General features: G+C 46.8%; 1 protein-coding gene across 14 annotated transcripts in view; it reads left to right on the plus strand.

The window, feature by feature from the left end:
* The window catches only part of LOC121531634 (neuronal cell adhesion molecule), a 162,204-nt gene that overhangs the window by 126,618 nt on the left and 14,354 nt on the right, over positions 1 to 21,232 (plus strand). For 6 of the 14 annotated variants that reach the window (XM_041836963.2, XM_041836965.2, XM_041836969.2 and 3 more), the window contains 19 exons: positions 746 to 868; positions 1,156 to 1,326; positions 1,773 to 1,829; positions 3,676 to 3,787; positions 4,172 to 4,356; positions 4,902 to 5,033; positions 5,235 to 5,378; positions 10,732 to 10,843; positions 11,046 to 11,212; positions 11,993 to 12,140; positions 12,669 to 12,793; positions 13,267 to 13,296; positions 14,294 to 14,395; positions 17,121 to 17,318; positions 17,463 to 17,533; positions 17,702 to 17,927; positions 18,422 to 18,537; positions 18,794 to 18,998; positions 19,216 to 19,338. In XM_041836963.2, the coding sequence (XP_041692897.2) occupies positions 746 to 868; positions 1,156 to 1,326; positions 1,773 to 1,829; positions 3,676 to 3,787; positions 4,172 to 4,356; positions 4,902 to 5,033; positions 5,235 to 5,378; positions 10,732 to 10,843; positions 11,046 to 11,212; positions 11,993 to 12,140; positions 12,669 to 12,793; positions 13,267 to 13,296; positions 14,294 to 14,395; positions 17,121 to 17,318; positions 17,463 to 17,533; positions 17,702 to 17,927; positions 18,422 to 18,537; positions 18,794 to 18,998; positions 19,216 to 19,338 (2,547 nt within the window). The remainder of the gene's footprint in view (positions 1 to 745; positions 869 to 1,155; positions 1,327 to 1,772; positions 1,830 to 3,675; positions 3,788 to 4,171; positions 4,357 to 4,901; positions 5,034 to 5,234; positions 5,379 to 10,731; positions 10,844 to 11,045; positions 11,213 to 11,992; positions 12,141 to 12,668; positions 12,794 to 13,266; positions 13,297 to 14,293; positions 14,396 to 17,120; positions 17,319 to 17,462; positions 17,534 to 17,701; positions 17,928 to 18,421; positions 18,538 to 18,793; positions 18,999 to 19,215; positions 19,339 to 21,232) is intronic. The other 8 variants (XM_041836966.2, XM_041836974.2, XM_041836977.2 and 5 more) reach the window with 3 other exon arrangements.

A 21,232-nucleotide genomic window follows, 5' to 3' on the forward strand; every position in this document is an offset into this window, starting at 1 on the left:
TCCATTCTCCCCTAAGCTTATCAATGATGTGTCTCTTTGATTTATCACCATTCAATCTTTTCTTTTGAAACTAATGAGATGTATTTTCCATCATCAATGCTCTCTTCATGGAAGGTAATGGTTACATGTGGAAAGACATCATGCTAATAATTGTTACCTGGAAACACCTATCACAACTTCCATTGTGTTTACCTCTAGCTTGATGCAGTTTAGTAACTAGAACTCATTCCTTCCATGTAGCTAGAACTCATTCCTTCCATGTAGCTAGAACTCATTCCTTCCATGTAGCTAGAACTCATTCCTTCCATGTAGCTAGAACTCATTCCTTCCATGTAGCTAGAATTCCTTCCTTCCATGTAGCTAGAACTCATTCCTTCCATGTAGCTACAACTCATTCCTCCTGTAGCTCAGTTGGTAGAGCATGGCGCTTGCAACGCCAGGGTTGTGGGTTCGTTTCCCACGGGGGGCCAGTATGAAAAATGTATGCACTCACTAACTGTAAGTCGCTCTGGATAAGAGCGTCTGCTAAATGACTAAAATGTAAAATGTAGCTACAACTCATTCCTTCCATGTAGCTACAACTCATTCCTTCCATGTAGCTACAACTCATTCCTTCCATGTAGCTACAACTCAGTCCTTTTATTCTCTCAGTCTTCTTGATGACATTAGGTAAATGTAGAAACCACATACTGGTATATCATGTTTTCCTCATGTGCATTTGGGGCTATCTCCCTCGCCTCTTCAGGGTCCCCCTTGTGGTCAAAGGAGAGGAACGAGCCAATCAGAGTTCAGGAGGGCGTGTCTCTAGTGCTACAGTGCCGGCCCCCTGCTGGCCTGCCACCTCCCATCATCTTTTGGATGGACTTCAGTAAGTATGGTCTTTATAGTCCACTGTCTGTTGTGCTGTAGATACGTAGATACCTGTAGATACCTGTTACTTTTTATACATTTTAGCTGGATCATATAAGAACCAAATGGGAAATATGTCCTTTCCACACCTGTTTCTGAATGGTCAAATCTTGGGTAGTCTTACCTGTTTGGTTTCATTGCCTTGCAAATTATGAGTCAAAATATTCCTCATGCAATGAGACATTAATGGAAGCCTCAGTATTGTGGCCTGCTGGGGTTGATAGTTCTCCTCATTTCCTCCCCCAGACTTCCAGAGACTGCCTCAGAGCAGCCGCGTGTTCCAGGCGTTGAACGGAGACTTGTACTTCTCCAACGTTCTGAAGAAGGACTCGAGGAACGACTACATCTGTTATGCCCGCTTCCCTCACACACAGACCATCCAGCAGAAACAACCCATCACCCTCTCAGTGCTCAACCGTAAGTGTGTGTGTGTGTGTGTGAATGTGTGTGTGCGCGTGAATGCGTGCATGTGCACATGTGTGTGTTCTTGTGTGTGTGTGTGTGTGTGTGTACTTCTGCTCAGCATTGAATGTGTGTGTCAGTTTGCGTAGGAGTTTCCTATCAGTTATCCCAACCTCAGCATTGCCAGTAGTAGTCTAGTAGTCATCATGAAAAGCCTCTCTCAACAACAAAAGGCTTTCTCATACAGTCCAGTTACCACTGACTGATCGTCATGACAATACAGATTCACAGACAAGATTTGACCATCTATTCGTTGTCTACAGTATATCTATGATCATCGTTCAGCATTTTGTTCAGTTCACACAGTTTGATTTTATCATTCAAGCATTCATGTTTATTTGTCCAATCACTTTATTGACTTCAACATGTGGCATGTTTGATTATTTTCTGTTGTGTTACAGTGGATGCAATCAATGAGACTGTTGCTGCTTTATTCAATGAAACTGATTTTTTTAGTGGTGAGTTTTGGCACCCCCTAGTGGTTCTACCTTCCTGTGGTCGTCAACCAATAGAAACCAACCACTTACATCGACCTCTAAACCTTACCCTAGTGATTGTCGTCTTCTTTAGTAGTAAACCAATACTAGAAATCAACCACTAACATTAACCCCCTAAACCTTAACCTAACCCCACCTCCCACCATAACTTTACCAATGAATACAATTTTGTGAAAGACATGATCTTTTCTACAGCTGTCACGATCGTCATACGAAGCAGACCAAGGCGCAGCGTGATACGAGTACATACTTTTATTTTAGTACTTACAAATACACAAAATAACAAAACGATACGTGAAGTCCACAGTTATACAATACAAACCAACATGGAACAAGATCCCACAAAAGTGCACAATAGGCTGCCTAAGTATGGTTCCCAATCAGAGACAACAAGCAACAGCTGATTCACGTTGCCTCTGATTGAGAACCACCCCGGCCAACATAGAAACACATAAACTAGATCGTGAACATAGAACACAAAACATAGACCCTACACACCCTGGCTCAACATATAAGAGTCCCCAGAGCCAGGGCGTGACAACAGCAACTATTTATAAACATAATTTCAAATAACTAAAATGAACCATTGCATGATGGTTCCTCCTTTGCCTTGCTCATATTTTGTAAATTCAAATGGACAATTGACATCTGTATTACATTCAGTAGATCTGTATTACATTCAGTAGGTCTGTCTGTATTACATTCAGTAGGTCTGTATTACATTCAGTAGGTCTATATTACATTCAGTAGGTCTGTCTGTATTACATTCAGTAGGTCTATATTACATTGTAGGCTACTTTTGAAAAGCTTTCTCTCTATTATAGTAATATATTTCATAGGTAGCGGCAGGTAGCTTAGTGGTTAAGAGCGTTGTGCCAGTAACCGAAAAGTTGCTGGTTCTAATCCCCGAGCCGACTAGGTGAAAAATCTGTCGATGTGCCCTTGAGCAAGGCACTTAATCCTAATTGCTCCTGTAAATTGCTCTGGATAAGAGCGTCTGCTAAATGACCAATTATTATTGGAGCAAAGCAGATTGACAGCCTTGCAAACTGTGAATGTTGCAACCACTACCACTCCAGTCTGTTAATCTATTCTCTTCTCCCAGCCAACCGAATTCTTTCCTCCCAATCCACTTAAAACCCCTCCTCTGTCTATGACATCTTTCATTTCCTATCAGTTCATTTCTCATTGTTTGCAAAACTATGTGTCTGTCTGTCGGGTACCCTGAAGGTGCATGTCATGCAGTCAGCAGTACAACAGATGAGGCTACAGACAAGCCGATCTGACAGAAGAGATTCTCAAAGAAACACTGTACCTCTCTTTATGTATCATCATTGCCATCATCACAAGCACCATTTGTGCTTAATATCATAGTATCATACCCAAAGATGATCCTTTTGAGAAGGTTATCCTTAGCCTCACCTTGAACTAGAAAGTAGTTTACTATCTGTTATAACTGTACAGGAAAACACATGATGCTTTAGATATCCACCACCTCTTAGAACAGTCCTACCCCTCCACCAAATAACCCCTTTACAGTAAGGGATGAAGGCAGGGATTAATTCCAACACATTTACAACCTGCACACTGCGAGAGACTTTTAAAGGCTATTTTCCCTTAAGCTTCACCATAAACACCGCTGATGTCAGCTCAAACAGAAATCACCGTTTAAAAAGTCAACTGCTGTGTTTGAGTGTGTGAGCCCTGACCTGGACCTCCACAGTGCTACAGCACTGACTGTGGTAAAACCTCAGGAATAGTCTTGTTGTGACTAGCTGTGTCTCTGACCCCTGCGTTGTGACTGCAGACGGCTCTGCGGAGGAGAGGAAACCCACCTTCCTCATCCCTTCTGGCTCCAGCAGCTCCAAGATGGTGCTGAGAGGACAGGTTCTGGAGTTGGAGTGCATCACGGAAGGACTGTAAGTACTCCGTGCCAATGAGAAACTGTCAATGTGTTTTACCTGTATTATGTGTTGTGTAGAGTATACCTCTATTATTAATGCATTTTTACCATTATGTATGTGTGCTTATAGATCATACTGACCTAAGCAAGTTCACTGGAAACTTATGTGTTCACACTATTCTCTCTCTCTCTCTCTCTCTCCCTCTCTCTCTCTCTTCCTCTCTCTCTCTCTCTCTCTTTCTCTCTCTCTCTCTCTCTCTCTCTCTCTCTCTCTCTCTCTCTCTCTCTCTCTCTCTCTCTCTCTCTCTCTCTCTCTCTCTCTCTCTCTCTCTCTCTCTCTCTCTCTCTCTCTCTCTCTCTCTTTCTCTCTCTCTCTCTCCTCCCCCTGTTCCCTATCCAGTCCCACTCCAGAGGTCTCGTGGAGTAAGCTGAGCGGGGAGTTCCCTGACAACCGTACCTCCATCCTGCACTTCCAGAAGTTACTGCGTATCGTGAACGTGTCCGAGGCCGACGCCGGAGAATACCACTGCACCGCCCACAACCGCCTGGCCTCTGTGCTCCACACCATCCGCGTCACCGTCAAAGGTATGTCATGTGGCCTAGCAGTTAGTTCCCATAACTCTAGCACACATGTAGCCTATAGCAGAGTCGGCATGGGTCAGAATTCTGCCCACTGCCCTTCTGATTTGCACTCCTCCTACCTTTCCTGTCTGCCTTTCACTGTCCTATCCACCTTTCACTGTCCTATCCATTCAATAACACAACAAAAAAAGCTATGTGATGAGCGGGGCTGAAAGGGGAATTTATGGCTGACTTGGTCTATCAGCTTCCAGGGTTTTTATGCTGTCTATGGTATCCGGAGCAGAGGGTTCCGTCATCTTTCTGACCCTTTTCCTCTTTCTTCCTCTTCCTTTCTAGTTGTAATTGTTTAACCTTGTATTTTGATGCAAATTCTACAGCGACATTGCCTTGTTGAAAAACAAATACAAAATAAAACCATAAAAAAGATGATCCAACCATACAGCCAGCATTCAAGTCAAAATGTGAGGTGAACATAAACTGAACTTCCACGTTTGACCTTTAACCAACCGTCTGCTTGCGTTGTGTTCGTCTGGTCCTCCCCATCCCAGCGGCACCTTACTGGATCAGTACCCCCAGGAACCTGGTGCTGGCCCCCAGAGAGAAGGGTCTGTTGATCTGCAGGGCCAGTGGTACTCCCAAACCCACCATCACCTGGGCCATGAACGGCATCCCCATAGAGAGTGAGTACTCAGTATTGATTGATTGAGTGGCGTTGTCATGTCTGTCTCTTATTGTAGACACTGTGCACAGACACCACAGTCTATTTGTGATTAAGTCATTGCATGTGCCATTGTGAGGTTTAGCCAGACAGACAATGTTCAAGTTAATAATTTTCTAGGTTTATGGTAAAACCTTTGACACGTGTTTTGACCCCTTGCTAGATTCACCTGAGGACCCCAATAGGAAGGTGGAGGGTGACACCATCATCTTCGAGGAAGTCCAGACTGGATCCAGTGCAGTCTATCAGTGCAACGCATCCAATGAATATGGATATCTGCTGTCCAATGCCTTCATCAACGTTCTTTGTGAGTGGACCCTTACTTGTCACGAGTTGCTAAGCCAGAACCCAGAAGCAGACCAGGACAAGGTAAGTTGAAACGAAGGTGAGTGTTTATTACAAATTCAAGAGTGATGCTGAATAATCCAGGGAACAGAGCGGGCGGCGTTGATTAGTTGTTGGGGGTGCAGTGGTTGATCCCATCCTGGGTCGGCAGCCGCCGACCACCAGGCAGAGGTTGGATGAAGGTTCCGGACGGGTGACTGCAGATGGAACAAAACGGGGGTAAGTAAGCAACAAACCAACAAGGTGCAAAAACAACAAAACTAACGCTAGGCTCTAAGACTGATACTCTGGTAAACCTACTGTTCATGGCTAACGATCCGGCAGGGAATGGATGTTAGGCCAGAGCCTAAGAAGGGTGATGATCAGGACCAGGTGTGCAGATTGCTGATGGGATGCAGGTGCGGAAATCAAGAGAGCTCCCCGGAGCGTTCCCGAACCCTCGGGAAACTGGAGATCACGAACAGAAAAACTAGTCACCAGACAGGACCCGACTCAGACTGCCGGGATCGTTACAGTACCCCCCCCCTCCGACGAACGCCACCGGGCGGACTCCCGGAGCGCCAGGATGGAGGCGGTAGAAGTCACTGATGAGGTCAGCATCTAGGACCTGTCGCCGCGGAATCCAACTCCTCTCTTCAGGACCATACCCCTCCCAGTCCACGAGATACTGGAAACCCCGGCCCCGCCGTCTGGAATCCATGATGCGACGCACCGTGTAGGCAGGACCACCTCCGATCATCCGAGGAGGAGGAGGAGGAGGCGGAGGAGGCAACAGAGGACTGAGGAAAACAGGCTTGAGGCAGGAGACATGAAAGGTGGGATGGACTCTGAGCGTCCTCGGGAGTTTGAGTCGAACTGCCACCGGATTGATCACCTTCTCCACCACAAACGGACCAATGAACTTCGGTAACAACTTCCTAGACTCAGTCCGTAACGGAAGATCCCGTGTGGCCAACCAGACCCTATCTCCGATGGAATAGGTGGGAGCGGGGATCCGGCGACGATTCGCCTGGAGCTGATACCGGTCCGAAACTCTAAGGAGTGCCTTTCTGGCCCGATGCCAGGTCCGGTGGCAACGACGAATATGGGCCTGAACAGAAGGCACTGAGAGCTCCTTCTCCTGAGAAGGGAACAGGGGAGGTTGGTAGCCATACAGGCACTGGAAGGGAGACATCCCAGTGGCAGATGTAGGGAGAGTATTGTGGGCATACTCAACCCAAGGCAACTGAGAGACCCAGGAGGTGGGGTTGGAAGAGACCAGGCAGCGTAGCGTGGATTCCATCTTCTGGTTGGCTCTCTCCGCCTGACCATTGGATTGGGGGTGAAAACCAGATGTGAGACTGACTGTAGCTCCAATGGCCAAACAGAAGGACTTCCAGACAGCAGAGGTAAACTGAGGGCCACGGTCGGAAACGATATCACTGGGCAAACCGTGGACCCTGAAAACCTCCCTAACCAGGATCTCGGACGTCTCGAGGCAGAGGGAAGCTTGGCAATTGGCACAAAGTGGGCGAACTTGCTGAATCTGTCCACGATAGTCAGAACGACCGTGTTCCCCTCAGAAGCGGGCAACCCAGTGACGAAGTCCAGGGCCAGATGCGACCATGGTCGCCGGGGAATAGGAAGGGGTGAAGTAGTCCAGAGCTGGGCCGATTGGTACTCTTATTCTGCGCACACACTGGACAGGCAGCAACAAAACCCCGAGTATCCTCGGCCATGGCAGGCCACCAAAAACGTCTGCGAAGAAACGCCATTGTCCGAGCCACGCCAGGGTGACAAGCCATCTTGCTGGCGTGGGACCATTTGAGGACAGCAGGACGAACCGACTCAGGCACAAACAACCGACCGGGTGGACCGTTACCGGGACCGGGCTGAGTCCGAAGGGCCGCCAGCACCTCCTCCTCAATCTTCCACATAACTGCTCCCACGACGCAGTTCCGGGGGAGAATTGTCTCGGTCTTGGACCCACTCTCCTCCGTCTTGGAGAACATCCGGGACAAGGCGTCCGCCTTGCCGTTCTTAGATCCAGGTCGGAACGTCAGGGGAAAACTTGAATCGTCCGAAAAACAACGCCCACCTGGCCTGACGGGGAGTTGAGACGTTTAGCCGATTGCACGTAAGCAAGATTCTTGTGGTCAGTCCAGACAATAAACGGTTGCTCCGCCCCCTCCAACCAGTGGCGCCACTCCTCCAAGGCAAGTTTCACCGCGAGAAGCTCCCGGTTACCCACATCGTAATTCCTCTCCGCAGGCGAAAGGCGACGAGAGTAGTAGGCGCAGGGATGGAGTTTACTGTCCGTGGAGCATCGCTGCGACAGGATGGCGCCAACTCCCACATCAGACGCGTCCACTTCAACGACGAACTGACGGGCCGTGTCCGGTTGAGAGAGAATCGGTGCGTTGGTGAATCGCCTCTTCAAATCCAGAAACGCTCGATCCGCCTCCGGATTCCACTTGAAGGTCCTGATACTGGAAGTCAAGGCAGTTAACGGAGCGGCCACACGGCTGTAATCCCGGATGAATCTGCGGTAGAAATTCGCAAACCCCAAAAATCTCTGGAGCTGCAATCTCGTACCGGGCTGGGCCCATTCCAGAACCGCTCTAACCTTCTCCTGGTCCATCCTAATCTCTCCCCTGGAGATGATGTACCCGAGAAAGGATGTCGTGTGGGCGTGAAACTCGCACTTCTCGGCCTTCACGAACAGGCGATTCTCCAACAATCGCTGCAGAACCTGCCGGACATGCTGGACGTGGTCGGAAGGTTCCTTCGAGAAGATCAGAATGTCATCCAGGTAAACAAACACAAAGAGACCGATCATATCTCTCAGGACGTCGTTCACCATACTCTGGAATACCGCTGGAGCATTGGTCAGTCCAAACGGCATCACCTGATACTCGAAGTGACCCATCGGTGTATTGAAACCCGTCAACCACTCGTCCCCCTCTCTGATCCGGACCATGTGATACGCATTGCGTAGGTCTAGCTTGGTGAACACCGTAGCACCCTGTAAGGAGTCGAAGGCAGAACTCATCAAGGGCAGGGGATACTTGTTCTTGACCGTGATGTCATTCAACCCCCGATAATCAATACACGGTCGAAGAGAGCCATCCTTCTTACCCACAAAGAAGAATCCTGCCCCCAGGGGTGATGACGAGGGACGAACGAGACCAGCAGCTAGGGACTCCTTGATGTAGGTCTCCAAAGCCTCACGTTCAGGTCGGGAGATACTGTATAACCTTCCCTTGGGGTAGACAGCTCCAGGGAACAGGTTGATGGCACAATCATATGGTCGGTGGGGAGGGAGTGACAGAGCCTTCTGCTTACTGAACACTTCCCCCAAATCGTGATATGTCTCGGGAACCAGGGACAAATCTGGGGGTTTAGCCTCAATCACCTGACTGGGAACCGAATGGGGGCAGGCAGTCTTGAGACAGTTAGCATGACAATCAAGGCTCCAACTCGTTACCTTGCCCGTCACCCAATCGAACGTGGGATTGTGTTCCTTCAGCCAGGGGTATCCAAGGACCAGAGGAACATGGGAAGACGGCAGAATGAAGAATGAAATCATCTCAGAATGATTCCCCGACAACCGCATCTTAACCGGTTCAGTCCTCATCGTGATACGTGCCAGACTACTGCCGTTCAGAGTGGTAGCTTCAATGGCTTCCGGCAATTGCTCCTTGGAAAGCCCCAGCTGTTCCACCAACTCGGCATCTAGAAAGCTTCCATCGGCACCTGAATCGATAAAAGCGTTAATCGCTAAGCTCTGATTCCTGTTCATAAGGGTAGCCGGGAAACGGGGTCTGACAGAGGTATTGAGAGGTCGAAACTGGCTCGCTAAAAGTCCTCCCAACTTTAGCGAGCCGCGCAGTTTGACGACCCGACTGGAACCTGAGAAGCTGATCGGTTGGACGGAACCCATTGCTTCTCCCTCCTTCGCTCTCGGACTCGATTATCCACCCGAATAGACAAGGCTACCAAGCTGTCCAGGTCACTAGGCTCCGGATAGGAGATCAACTCATCCTTGAGCTGCTCCGACAGACCCTGGTAAAAGGCCGCTTGCAGAGCCTCCTCATTCCACCCACTCTCCACAGCCAACGTCTTGAACTCGATCACGAAGTCGGCCACGCTGCGAAGTTCCTTGGCGAAAGCGAAAACAGGCGCCTAGCTGCGTCCCTCCTCGGACGGAATGGTCGAAGAGCTTCCTCATCTCGGCCGTGAACCCCTGGTATGAAGCCATGCAGGGATCCTGTCGTTCCCAAACGGCTGAAGCCCACTCCAGCGCTCGACCACGCAGCAACTCAATCACAAAGGCTATCCTAGCCTTGTCTGTGGCATAAGAGTAGGGCTGTAGATCGAACACTAATCCACACTGCATAAGGAAGGAACGGCATCTTCCCAGCTCCCCCTCATATTTATCCGGCGTCGGAACCTTGGGCTCACGGAAGGACACAGCTTCAGAAGCGGCAGGCGAGATGGGTGAAACCGGTAGTGGATCCTCCACCGGACACTTGCGTTGGTTCTGGACCTCCGTCAGACCGGTAGAAAGGTTCCGAACTGACAACGCGATCTCCTGTAGTACCGTGCTATGATGGCCCAACATCTTCTCCTGCTGGGTAATGGCATGGCGAACAGAGTCCAGGTCCGCTGGGTTCATTACTGGCCGGATCGTTCTGTCACGAGTTGCTAAGCCAGAACCCAGAAGCAGACCAGGACAAGGTAAGTTGAAACGAAGGTGAGTGTTTATTACAAATTCAAGAGTGATGCTGAATAATCCAGGGAACAGAGCGGGCGGCGTTGATTAGTTGTTGGGGGTGCAGTGGTTGATCCCATCCTGGGTCGGCAGCCGCCGACCACCAGGCAGAGGTTGGATGAAGGTTCCGGACGGGTGACTGCAGATGGAACAAAACGGGGGTAAGTAAGCAACAAACCAACAAGGTGCAAAAACAACAAAACTAACGCTAGGCTCTAAGACTGATACTCTGGTAAACCTACTGTTCATGGCTAACGATCCGGCAGGGAATGGATGTTAGGCCAGAGCCTAAGAAGGGTGATGATCAGGACCAGGTGTGCAGATTGCTGATGGGATGCAGGTGCGGAAATCAAGAGAGCTCCCCGGAGCGTTCCCGAACCCTCGGGAAACTGGAGATCACGAACAGAAAAACTAGTCACCAGACAGGACCCGACTCAGACTGCCGGGATCGTTACATTACTCGAACTTAGAACTCAGAACTTTGAAGTTAAAGCTTGAAATTCAGCTTTTCTGTCTCTGAATTGCATTGAACTTGCAAACGCATTCTTGTGTCTGTTTATAGCTGAAACCCCCAGAGTACTGACTCCAGCTAACATGGTCTACCAGGTGATCCGAAACAACCACGCCTTTCTGGACTGTTCCTCCTTCGGCTCGCCCATCCCCAAAATCACATGGTGAGTTCACGACCTTTGAACTTTTTGGTATACTGTACATGCAGTTATGGGTACTAAAAAAATAGGTTGCGCCACAGTATTGTCAGCAATATGTGTGCAACACAGTGCTGTAGCGTTTTTTAAGAAACTGGTATGTGCAACAGATCTTACCCCAATCCCAGCTTAAAAGTTCAGAGCCTGTGGTTCCCCTATCCCCTGTCAGGTTTAAGGACAGCCAGTCCAGCACCCTGGAAGGGGACCCCTACTTGCTGCATGAAAACGGGACTCTGGAGATATATGTGGCCCAGGCCCTCAACAGTGGGCAGTATACCTGTGTGGCCAGGAACACTCTGGGCATCGCTGAGAATCATGTCTATCTGGAGGTCAAAGGTGAGATACCACACTATTCTCTCACTTTCTCATTCTCTCTCTCTCTCGCACTCACTTTCTCATTCTCTCTCTCTTTCGCTCTCTCTCTCTCCATCTCTCTCTCTCTCTCTCTCTCTCTCCATCTCACTCATTCTCTCTCTCTCTCTCTCTCTCTCATTCTCTCTCGCTCTTGCTCTCACTTTCTCATTCTCTCTCTCTCTCTCTCTCTCTCTCTCTCTCTCTCTCTCTCTCTCTCTCTCTCTCTCTCTCTCTCTCTCTCTCAATTCAATTCAATTTCAATTCAATTTAAGGGCTTTATTGGCATGGGAAACGTGTGTTAACATTGCCAAAGCAAGTGAAGTAGATAGTAAACAAAAGTGAAATAAACAATAAATATTAACAGTAAACATTACACTCAGAAGTTACACTCTCTCTCTTTACACTCTCTCTCTTTACACTCTCTCTCATTACACTCTCTCTCTCTCTCTCTCTCTCTCTCTCTCTCTCTCTCTCTCTCTCTCTCTCTCTCTCTCTCTCTCTCTCTCTCTCTCTCTCTCTCTCTCTCTCTCTACTGGATGTGTTTTCTGAAGGTTAGAAAACCATACCATATAGAATACGTAGGGTCAATAGTTTTTCCTGACCATATGATCTAACCAGGGAAAACTCATGGCCCTGAGAATATAAAACAACCCTGAACACCACTTATTTATCCAACTTTAATTGTCCAGATTAGTCTCATTGAGATAAACAACGGAGCAGGATATTGCGTTGTGTTGTTTCTGAAGCAACCTCTACCCCCAGAGCCAACTCGTATCCTGAAGCAGCCGGAATACAAGGTGTCCCAGAGAAATAGGAACGTGGTGTTTGAGTGTAAAGTAAAACACGACCCCACCCTCATCCCCACCATGACCTGGCTCAAAGACAACGGAGAGCTACCCGACGACGAGAGGTACTTGGTGGTACTCAAACACTCATGTTTCAACATAGAGCACATGCAATTATTTCTGCAGTAGTAAGTCCTGGCTTTGTATATTCTCCTCTTATGACAGTATTTTAGTTCAATTAAGCAATAAAGCCCGAGGAGGTGTTGTATATGGCCAATATACCATGGATAAGGACTCTTCTAATGCACAACGCAACGCGGAGTGCCTGGATACAGCCCTTAGCCGTGGTATATTGGCCATATACCACAAACCCCTGAGGTGCCTTATTGCTATTATAAACGGGTTAACAACGTAATTAGAACAGTCAAAATAAATGTTTTGTCATACCCGTGGTATATGGTCTGATATACCACAGCTGTCAGCCAATCAGAATTCAGAGCTCGAACTACCCAGTTTATAATTTAGTTTATCCATTAGTCCATCAGGGCTTCCTGAGTGCATACACAAAACACATAATTCAACACAAACAAAAGGGTTATACACTTACACAAGAGGACCCTTTAAACTGACTGACGTTGTCTATGTCTTCCCAGATTTCTGGTGGACTCTGACAGCCTGACCATAACAGATGTGACAGAGAATGATGCGGGAACTTACACCTGCATAATGAATACTACTCTGGACCAGGACTCTGCCAGCGCTGAGCTCACGGTCGTCGGTATGTACAGATGTGGGATCTTAATTTGACCTGTATTGACGATTTTAACACTTAATCCATGATGTTGCTTGATCGGTGGTTAGCCTATTAGCTGGTCAAAATTAGGCTACATGAAAAGTGTAATACTGTTAATATAACTGTGTGTTAGTGCAGGTTTTCAGTGAATTTATGTAAATCACAAAGCTGATCTGCATTTCCTGCCGCTCAGTGATCAAATGAAGGTCCTACATCTGTAACTCTCTCTCTCATAAACTTACATACCAGAAACATGCTCATGATCCCTCAAATCACATGACAGTAACAATGTTGCATCTGTTAGTGTTGTTGGGAAAAATTCAGTTATTCTATTCTATTCTACTATATTCTATTATGTACAATAACGTCAAGTAAGACAGAGGGTGTCCTGTTGTTGTGTCTCTAATCACTAACTACTTAACCCCTACCTCACTCCCACCTGTTCTCCTACCTGGCAGAGGCAACTCCTACTCCAGCTGTCATCTACGGTAAACCTGCAGTAAACACAAACGCTCTGCTCCCAGTCCCATGGGCTTGTGTGTGTGTGTGTGTGGATTATGTGTCTGCACAGGCAAGCATGCTGCGCTGCTCGCAGATGTGATCATTCACAGTGTTTGTGTGTGACATCAACAGCATCCGGACTGACAGACGGACGGAGCAACAGACAGTCATTTTAATTTAATCACCGTCTATTAAAGGGCTTTTTGATTTCACAATTTTCTTATATCATTCATCCTTTATTTTAAAAGCAGTTTGCAGATTTTTTTCTTCCCTAAATGTGCAATTGTTATTTTGTTTAGCATGTGTTTTTCAATGAATACATCAGCAATACAGCTCATTAAAACGGTGTCTTTGAGTGTGGAGTAATTACTAGTGCCTTTAATGGGATACTTCGGGATTTTGGTAATGAGGCCATTTTTCTACTTCCCCAGAGTCAGATGAACTCATGGATACCATTTTTATGTCTCTGCATCCAGTATGAAGAAAGTTAGAGGTAGTTTTGCGAGCCAAATCTAACTAGCGTTAGTGCAATGACTGGAAGACTATGGTATCTACTAGCATGCTAGCAGTTACCATAGACTTCCAGTCAATTTGCTAACTCTAGTTAGAAATTGTGCTAACACTAGTTATCAACTTCCTTCAAACTGCACACAAAGACATAAAAATGGTATCCACAACTTCATCTGACTCTGGGGAAGTAGATAAAAGGCTTCATCCTGAAGTATATATTTGTCACGCTGTTTGGTGTCTTTGTCCCTGCTGCAGAATGGGGTTCCTTTTGAACTGGTCCATTTCCATCCACCTCATTTGTCTGAAGCGTTCTTGTGGCAATAAAAAGGATATTCTCTTCCTGTGTTCCATACTTCTTTTTTTACAGTCTGTGGCTCCATACGTGGCATGGCATGACCGAATAATGTTGTTGTGCTGGGAGTTACAGTAATGTACCTGTCTATTGTACTGAGCTACATGTCCCGTGTTCTCCAGAACAACCAGACCCTCCTACTGACCTGGAGCTGACTGACCTGAAACCCAAGAGTGTCCAGCTCACCTGGATACCTGGAGACGAACACAACAGCCCTATTCACAGTACGTACCTGCTGTACAGTGCCTTGCGAAAGTATTCACCCCCCTTGGCTTGCGAAAGTATTCACCCCCCTTGGCTTGCGAAAGTATTCACCCCCCTTGGCATTTTTACTACATTTACATTTTACATTTTAGTCATTTAGCAGACGCTCTTATCCAGAGCGACTTACAGGAGCAATTAGGGTTAAGTGCCTTGCTCAAGGGCACATTTACGTCATTTAGCAGACGCTCTTATCCAGAGCGACTACAAATTGGTGCATTCACCCTATAGCCAGTGGGATAACCACTTTACAATTATACTTTCTTTTTTTTTCTTTTTGGGGGGTAGAAGGATTACTTTATCCTATCCCAGGTGTTCCTTAAAGAGGTGGGGTTTCAAATGTCTCCGGAAGGTGGTGAGTGACTCCGCTGTCCTGGCGTCGTGAGGGAGCTTGTTCCATCATTGGGGTGCCAGAGCAGCGAACAGCTTTGACTGGGCTGAGCGGGAACTATGCTTCCGCAGAGGAAGGGAGCCAGCAGGCCAGAGGTGGATGAACGCAATGCCCTCGCCTGGGTGTAGGGACTGATCAGAGCCTGAAGGTACGGAGGTGCCGTTCCCCTCACTGCTCCATAGGCAAGCACCATGGTCTTGTAACGGATGCGAGCTTCAACTGGAAGCCAGTGGAGTGTGCGGAGGAGGGGGGTGACGTGAGAGAACTTGGGAAGGTTGAACACCAGACGGGCTGCGGCATTCTGGAACCTGGAATTAAAATTGATTTTTTGGGGGGTTTGTATCATTTTATTTACACAACATGCCTACCACTTTGAAGATGCAAAATATTTTTTCTTGTGAAACAAACAAGAAATAAGACCAAAAAAAAAACAGAAAACTTGAGCGTGCATAACTATTCACCCCCCCCAAAATCAATACTTTGTAGAGCTACCTTATGCAGCAATTACAGCTGCACGTCTCTTGGGGTATGTCTCTATAAGCTTGGCAAATCTAGCCACTGGGATTTTTGCCCATTCTTCAATGCAAAACTGCTCCAGCTCCTTCAAGTTGGATGGGTTCCGCTGGTGTACAGCAATCTTTAAGTCATACCACAGATTCTCAATTGGCTTGAGGTCTGGGCTTTGAGACATTTAAATGTTTCCCCTTAAACCACTTGAGTGTTGCTTTAGCAGTATGCTTAGGGTCATTGTCCTGCTGGAAGGTGAACCTCCGTCCCAGTCTCAAATCTCTTGAAGACTGAAACAGGTTTCTCAAGAATTTCCCTGTATTGAGCTCCATCCATCATTCCTTCAATTCTGACCAGTTTCCCAGACATAGCGTTTTCCTTGATGGCCAAAAAGCTAAATTTTAGTCTCATCTGACCAGAGTACCTTCTTCCATATGTTTGGGGAGTCTCCCACATGCTTATTTTTTTCTTTAAGCACGGCTTAAAGTGGTCCTATGGACAGATACTCCAATCTCCGCTGTGGAGCTTTGCAGGTGCTTCAGGGTTTCTTTGGTCTCTTTTTTGCCTTTCTGATTAATGCCCTCCTTGCCTGGTCCATGAGTTTTGGTGGGTGGCCCTCTCTTGGCAGGTTTGTTGTGGTGCCATATTCTTTCAATTTTTTTATAATGGATTTAATGGTGCTCCGTGGGATGTTCAAAGTTTCAGATATTTTTTTATAACCCAACCCTGATCTGTACTTCTCCACAACTTTGTCCCTGACCTGTTTGGAGAGCTCCTTGGTCTTCATTGTGCCTCTTGCTTGGTGGTGCCCCTTGCTTAGTGGTGTTGCAGACTCAGAACAGGTGTATATATACTGAGATCATGTGACAGATCATGTGACACTTAGATTGCACACAGGTGGACTTTATTTAACTAATTATGTGACTTCTGAAGGTAATTGGTTGCACCAGATCTTATTTAGAGGCTTCATAGCAAAGGGGGTGAATAAAAATGCACGCACCACTTTTCCGTTATTTATTCTTTAGAATTTTTTAAAACATTTTTTTCATTTCACTTCACTAATTTGGACTATTTTGTGTATGTCCATTACATGAAATCCAAATAAAAATCAATTTAAATTACAGGTTGTAATGCAACAAAATAGGAAAAACGCCAAGGGGGATGAATACTTTTGAAAGGCACTGTACCTGTGTGTGTGTGTGTGTCTGTCTGTCTGTGTTTCTATGTTGATGTGTGTCTTAGTGTGAATTTGATCCATGTTGTCCCTTGAGAGGCCTGTATACAGTACAGTCAGTAAGCCTGGAGGCTCCTCTGTGTGTGTGTGTGTGTTTGTGTGTGTGTTTGTGTTGTGTGTATTAGTGTGCAGCACTAATGGCAGGACTTTTATTCCCAGATCCCTATCTAATGTCTGTTTCATTATTATCCTGAGATTGTACTATAGCTGCAGTGCTATTAAGTTTAGTAAATCGCACTGTGTTTAATGATGTTAGCACTACTCAGAGTACTTGCTAATTATGTTTGTTCAGCACTGCCCATATCATATGTATTTAATGGTGGATTTTATGGGTTTAAAAAAACGTGCAGGTTCTGATAGTGTCAGGATCTTCAAGGGTACTGTTGATAGGTATACAGTATGTCAGGGAGCTCAGAGAGATTAGGCCTGTGTCAACTATACCAAGACTGGAGTTAGATAATACATTCTAAATACCATTCTACATGTTAGCGTGTAAAAACTCATGGCTTACATTCCCTGCAATCACTCACCATTTTTCCACCTCGTTCCCCCTCAGAGTTTGTGATCCAGTACACAGACTCTCTCCACCAACATGGCCACTGGCACAACCTGACGGATGTCCCGGGTAGCAAGACCACGGCCTTCCTCAAACTGTCCCCTTACGTTCACTATACCTTCAGAGTCCTGGCCCTGAACGCTGTGGGTCTCTCCAACCCCTCCAAACCTTCCCACATGTACAAGACCAACCCTGCAGGTACAGACTCTAGGATTTACTTGTTAATAATGGGGTTGATTGTATAATTCATTGACTAAAACAGTTTATAGATTTGTGCATACTGTTGATTTGACATTCTGTTGATTTGGCATTCTGTGTAATTGGCATTTCTTCACCTATTAGCTCCAGATGAGAACCCCAGTGGAGTTGAAGGTTTTGGAACTGAACATGACAACCTTATGATATTGTGGAAGGTAAGCTACAGATGCAGCATTTTATTTGTAAGGAAGATGGTGTCACCTGTTCATTAATGCAGTACTGTGCAGGGTGCCTGTCAGCTGTTCATTAATGCAGTACTGTTAGTCAAACTAATGAATTACCATTGGTTCAGTAATAACAATGTGGTCATCTGTCTCTCATAGCCAATGTCAGGCCTCCAGGCTAACGGTCCAGGCCTGCAGTACAAGGTGATGTGGAGACAGAAGGATGTGGACAAGGACTGGACGTCAGTGACCGTGGCCAACGTCTCCAAGTTCATGGTCTCTGGGATGCCCACCTTCACACCATACGAGGTCAAGGTTCAAGCCATCAACGACTACGGGATTGGACCTGAGCCAGCTGTGGTCACCGGACACTCCGGAGAGGACTGTGAGTCACACATCGCCATTTAGTATCTTTAAGGATACACTATGGGACAGTTTCTTGGACTATACATCATGCTTCTTTTTTTTAAACATTATCCAGAGCGACTAACAAGAGCAATTAGGGTTAGGTGCCTTGCTCAATGGCACATCGGCAGATTGTTCACCTAGTCGGCTCAGGGTGTCCAACCAGCTACATTTTGGTTACTTGCCCAACGATCTTAACCACTAGGCTACCTGCCGCCCCTAATGGAGAATCTCCATTGAAATGCTTTTAAGGTCGGGATTGAATCTGTGTCCTGAAAACTGACTGATGTGTTGCATGACTTGACAGATACAAAGCTGCTACGTGTTCTAGTTCTTCTTCATTTGATCTGTTCTAGGGAGTTACTGTAACTATAGCAACAATTTATAATCCTCTCAAATGAAGTGGTGTTTCCTGTCCCGTAATGTCACTGTTTTCTGTTCTAATTGTGTTCCCTCTAACCGTGTTTCCCACAGTGCCGTTGCAGGCTCCAGACAGTGTCCAGGTCCTAGTGTTAAACAGCACCCTGGCTGAGGTGCACTGGGAGCCTGTCCCCCCGAAGACAGTACGGGGACTTCTCAAGGGATACAAGGTACTGTACACAGCACTCTCGTCAAAGATGACAGAGGATAATGTAATACTGTGATACAAAACAGCCGACGCATAGAAACAGACACACAGACACACACACACACATGCATACACACACACACGCATGCATACACACACACACACACACAAACACGAACACACACGCCACTTACCCACCCCCGGAGCCTCCACAAACACATCCACCCCCCCAACAGACACACACTCATCTAACTCCTCTGTGTCTGTGTCTCTACCAGGTGTATTACTGGCGTGAGCGGAGCCTCCACAAACACAACCCCCACCACGTGAAGCAGCAGGTTCTGACCTTCAGTGGGAACAAGAGTCATGGCATGCTCCCCGGCCTGCAGCCCTACAGCCTCTACCTGTTTAACGTCAGGGTCTACAACAGCAAGGGGGAGGGCCCCGCCAGCTCCACCCTGCAGTTTGAGACCCCCGAAGGAGGTAGGAGGAGCCAAAATTAATTTATTTTACGTCATAAAATATAGAAATATAATTACTAGAACAGACATTCTCATTCAAGTCAACGCTCCGTGGTGGGAGGTCCGGCATCCATAGTTAGTATGCCGATTCAAGGAAGCTTTTGTGCTCAACTAAATGTACAAAAAAATACAGAAGAAAATTATTTTGTGTGAATATTCCCTTTGTGTCTATCACGCAGTTCCTGGGCGGCCATCTTTCCTGAGGATCACCAACTCTAACCTGGACTCTTTGACTCTGGAATGGGGTCCTCCCAACGACCACAACGGACACCTCACCGGCTACACCCTGAAATACCAGCCAGGTGAGGCTTCACAGGGACGTTTCTACCTACGTTAGGTTACATCAGGGATAAGATAGTAGGTCTATAGACCTAGAGGGTCTGTCAGAGATTTGAGAGCCTTTTCTTGATGATTCCAAAACTGAATAGAACACCCCCTTTCTTTGTAGTCTGTAGTGTTGTCTAGTGTACAGTAGCAGTTACTACAGGAGGAGTTACTACAGGAGGAGTTACTACAGTGAGGAGTTACTACAGTAGGAGTTACTACAGGAGGAGTTACTACAGGAGGAGTTACTACAGGAGGAGTTACTACAGTAGTAGTTACTACAGGAGGAGTTACTACAGGAAGAGTTACTACAGTAGAAGTTACTACAGTAGTAGTTACTACAGGAGGAGTTATTACAGGAGGAGTTACTACAGGAGGAGTTACTACAGTAGAAGTTACTACAGTAGTAGTTACTACAGGAGGAGTTATTACAGGAAGAGTTACTACAGGAAGAGTTACTACAGGAGGACTTACTACAGTAGTAGTTACTACAGGAGGAGTTACTACAGGAGGAGTTATTACAGGAGGAGTTACTACAGGATGAGTTACTACAGGAGGAGTTACTACAGGAGGACTTACTACAGTAGAAGTTACTACAGTAGTAGTTACTACAGGAGGACTTACTACAGTAGAAGTTACTACAGGAGGAGTTACTACAGGAGGAGTTACTACAGTAGAAGTTACTACAGTAGTAGTTACTACAGGAGGAGTTACTACAGGAGGATATACTACAGGAGGAGTTACTACAGTAGTAGTTACTACAGTAGTAGTTACTACAGGAGGAGTTACTACAGGAGGAGTTACTACAGTAGGAGTTACTACAGGAGGAGATACTACAGTAGTAGTTACTACAGGAGGAGTTACTACAGTAGGAGTTACTACAGGAGGAGTTACTACAGGAGGAGTTACTACAGGAGGAGTTACTACAGTAGTAGTTACTACAGGAAGAGTTACTACAGGAGGAGTTACTACAGGAAGAGTTACTACAGGAAGAGTTACTACAGGAAGAGTTACTACAGGAGGAGTTACTACAGGAAGAGTTACTACAGGAAGAGTTACTACAGGAAGAGTTACTACAGGAAGAGTTACTACAGGAGGAGTTACTACAGGAAGAGTTACTACAGGAGGAGTTACTACAGGAAGAGTTACTACAGGAGGAGTTACTACAGGAAGAGTTACTACAGGAAGAGTTACTACACTAGGTCCTTTACGTCTGTGTAGTACTATCACCATAGTACTCTGGTGTCATTACATAAGAGTTGAGCCTGTGTATGTACTGTGTGTTAGCTATGTATGGACAGTATGCTGTATTGACCAGAAACATCATCAAACAGAGTGAGAACCGCACAGCTTGATGGTTAATCTGATCTGTCACCCCCCTCCACTTTCCACACATACACTACTCCACCCCTCCACCATCCACCCCTCCACCTACCACCTGTCCCATCTTGCTACACCCCACCCATCTCCCTCCCTCCACCGGTCCCATCTCGCTACACCACCTCTACATTACCTCCTCCTCCACCTCTCCACTCCTCCACCTCTACATTACCTCCTCCTCCACCTATCCACTCCTCCACCTCTACATTACCCCCTCCTCCACCTCTCCACTCCTCCACCTCTACATTACCTCCTCCTCCACCTATCCACTCCTCCACCTCTACATTACCCCCTCCTCCACCTCTCCACTCCTCCACCTCTACATTACCTCCTCCTCCACCTCTCCACTCCTCCACCTCTACATTACCCCCCTCCTCCACCTCTCCACTCCTCCACCTCTACATTACCTCCTCCTCCACCTCTCCACTCCTCCACCTCTACATTACCTCCTCCTCCACCTATCCACTCTTCCACCTCTACATTACCCCCTCC

Source organism: Coregonus clupeaformis, chromosome 19 (genome assembly GCF_020615455.1).
Source record: "Coregonus clupeaformis isolate EN_2021a chromosome 19, ASM2061545v1, whole genome shotgun sequence".
NCBI classification, from domain to species: Eukaryota; Metazoa; Chordata; class Actinopteri; order Salmoniformes; family Salmonidae; genus Coregonus; species Coregonus clupeaformis.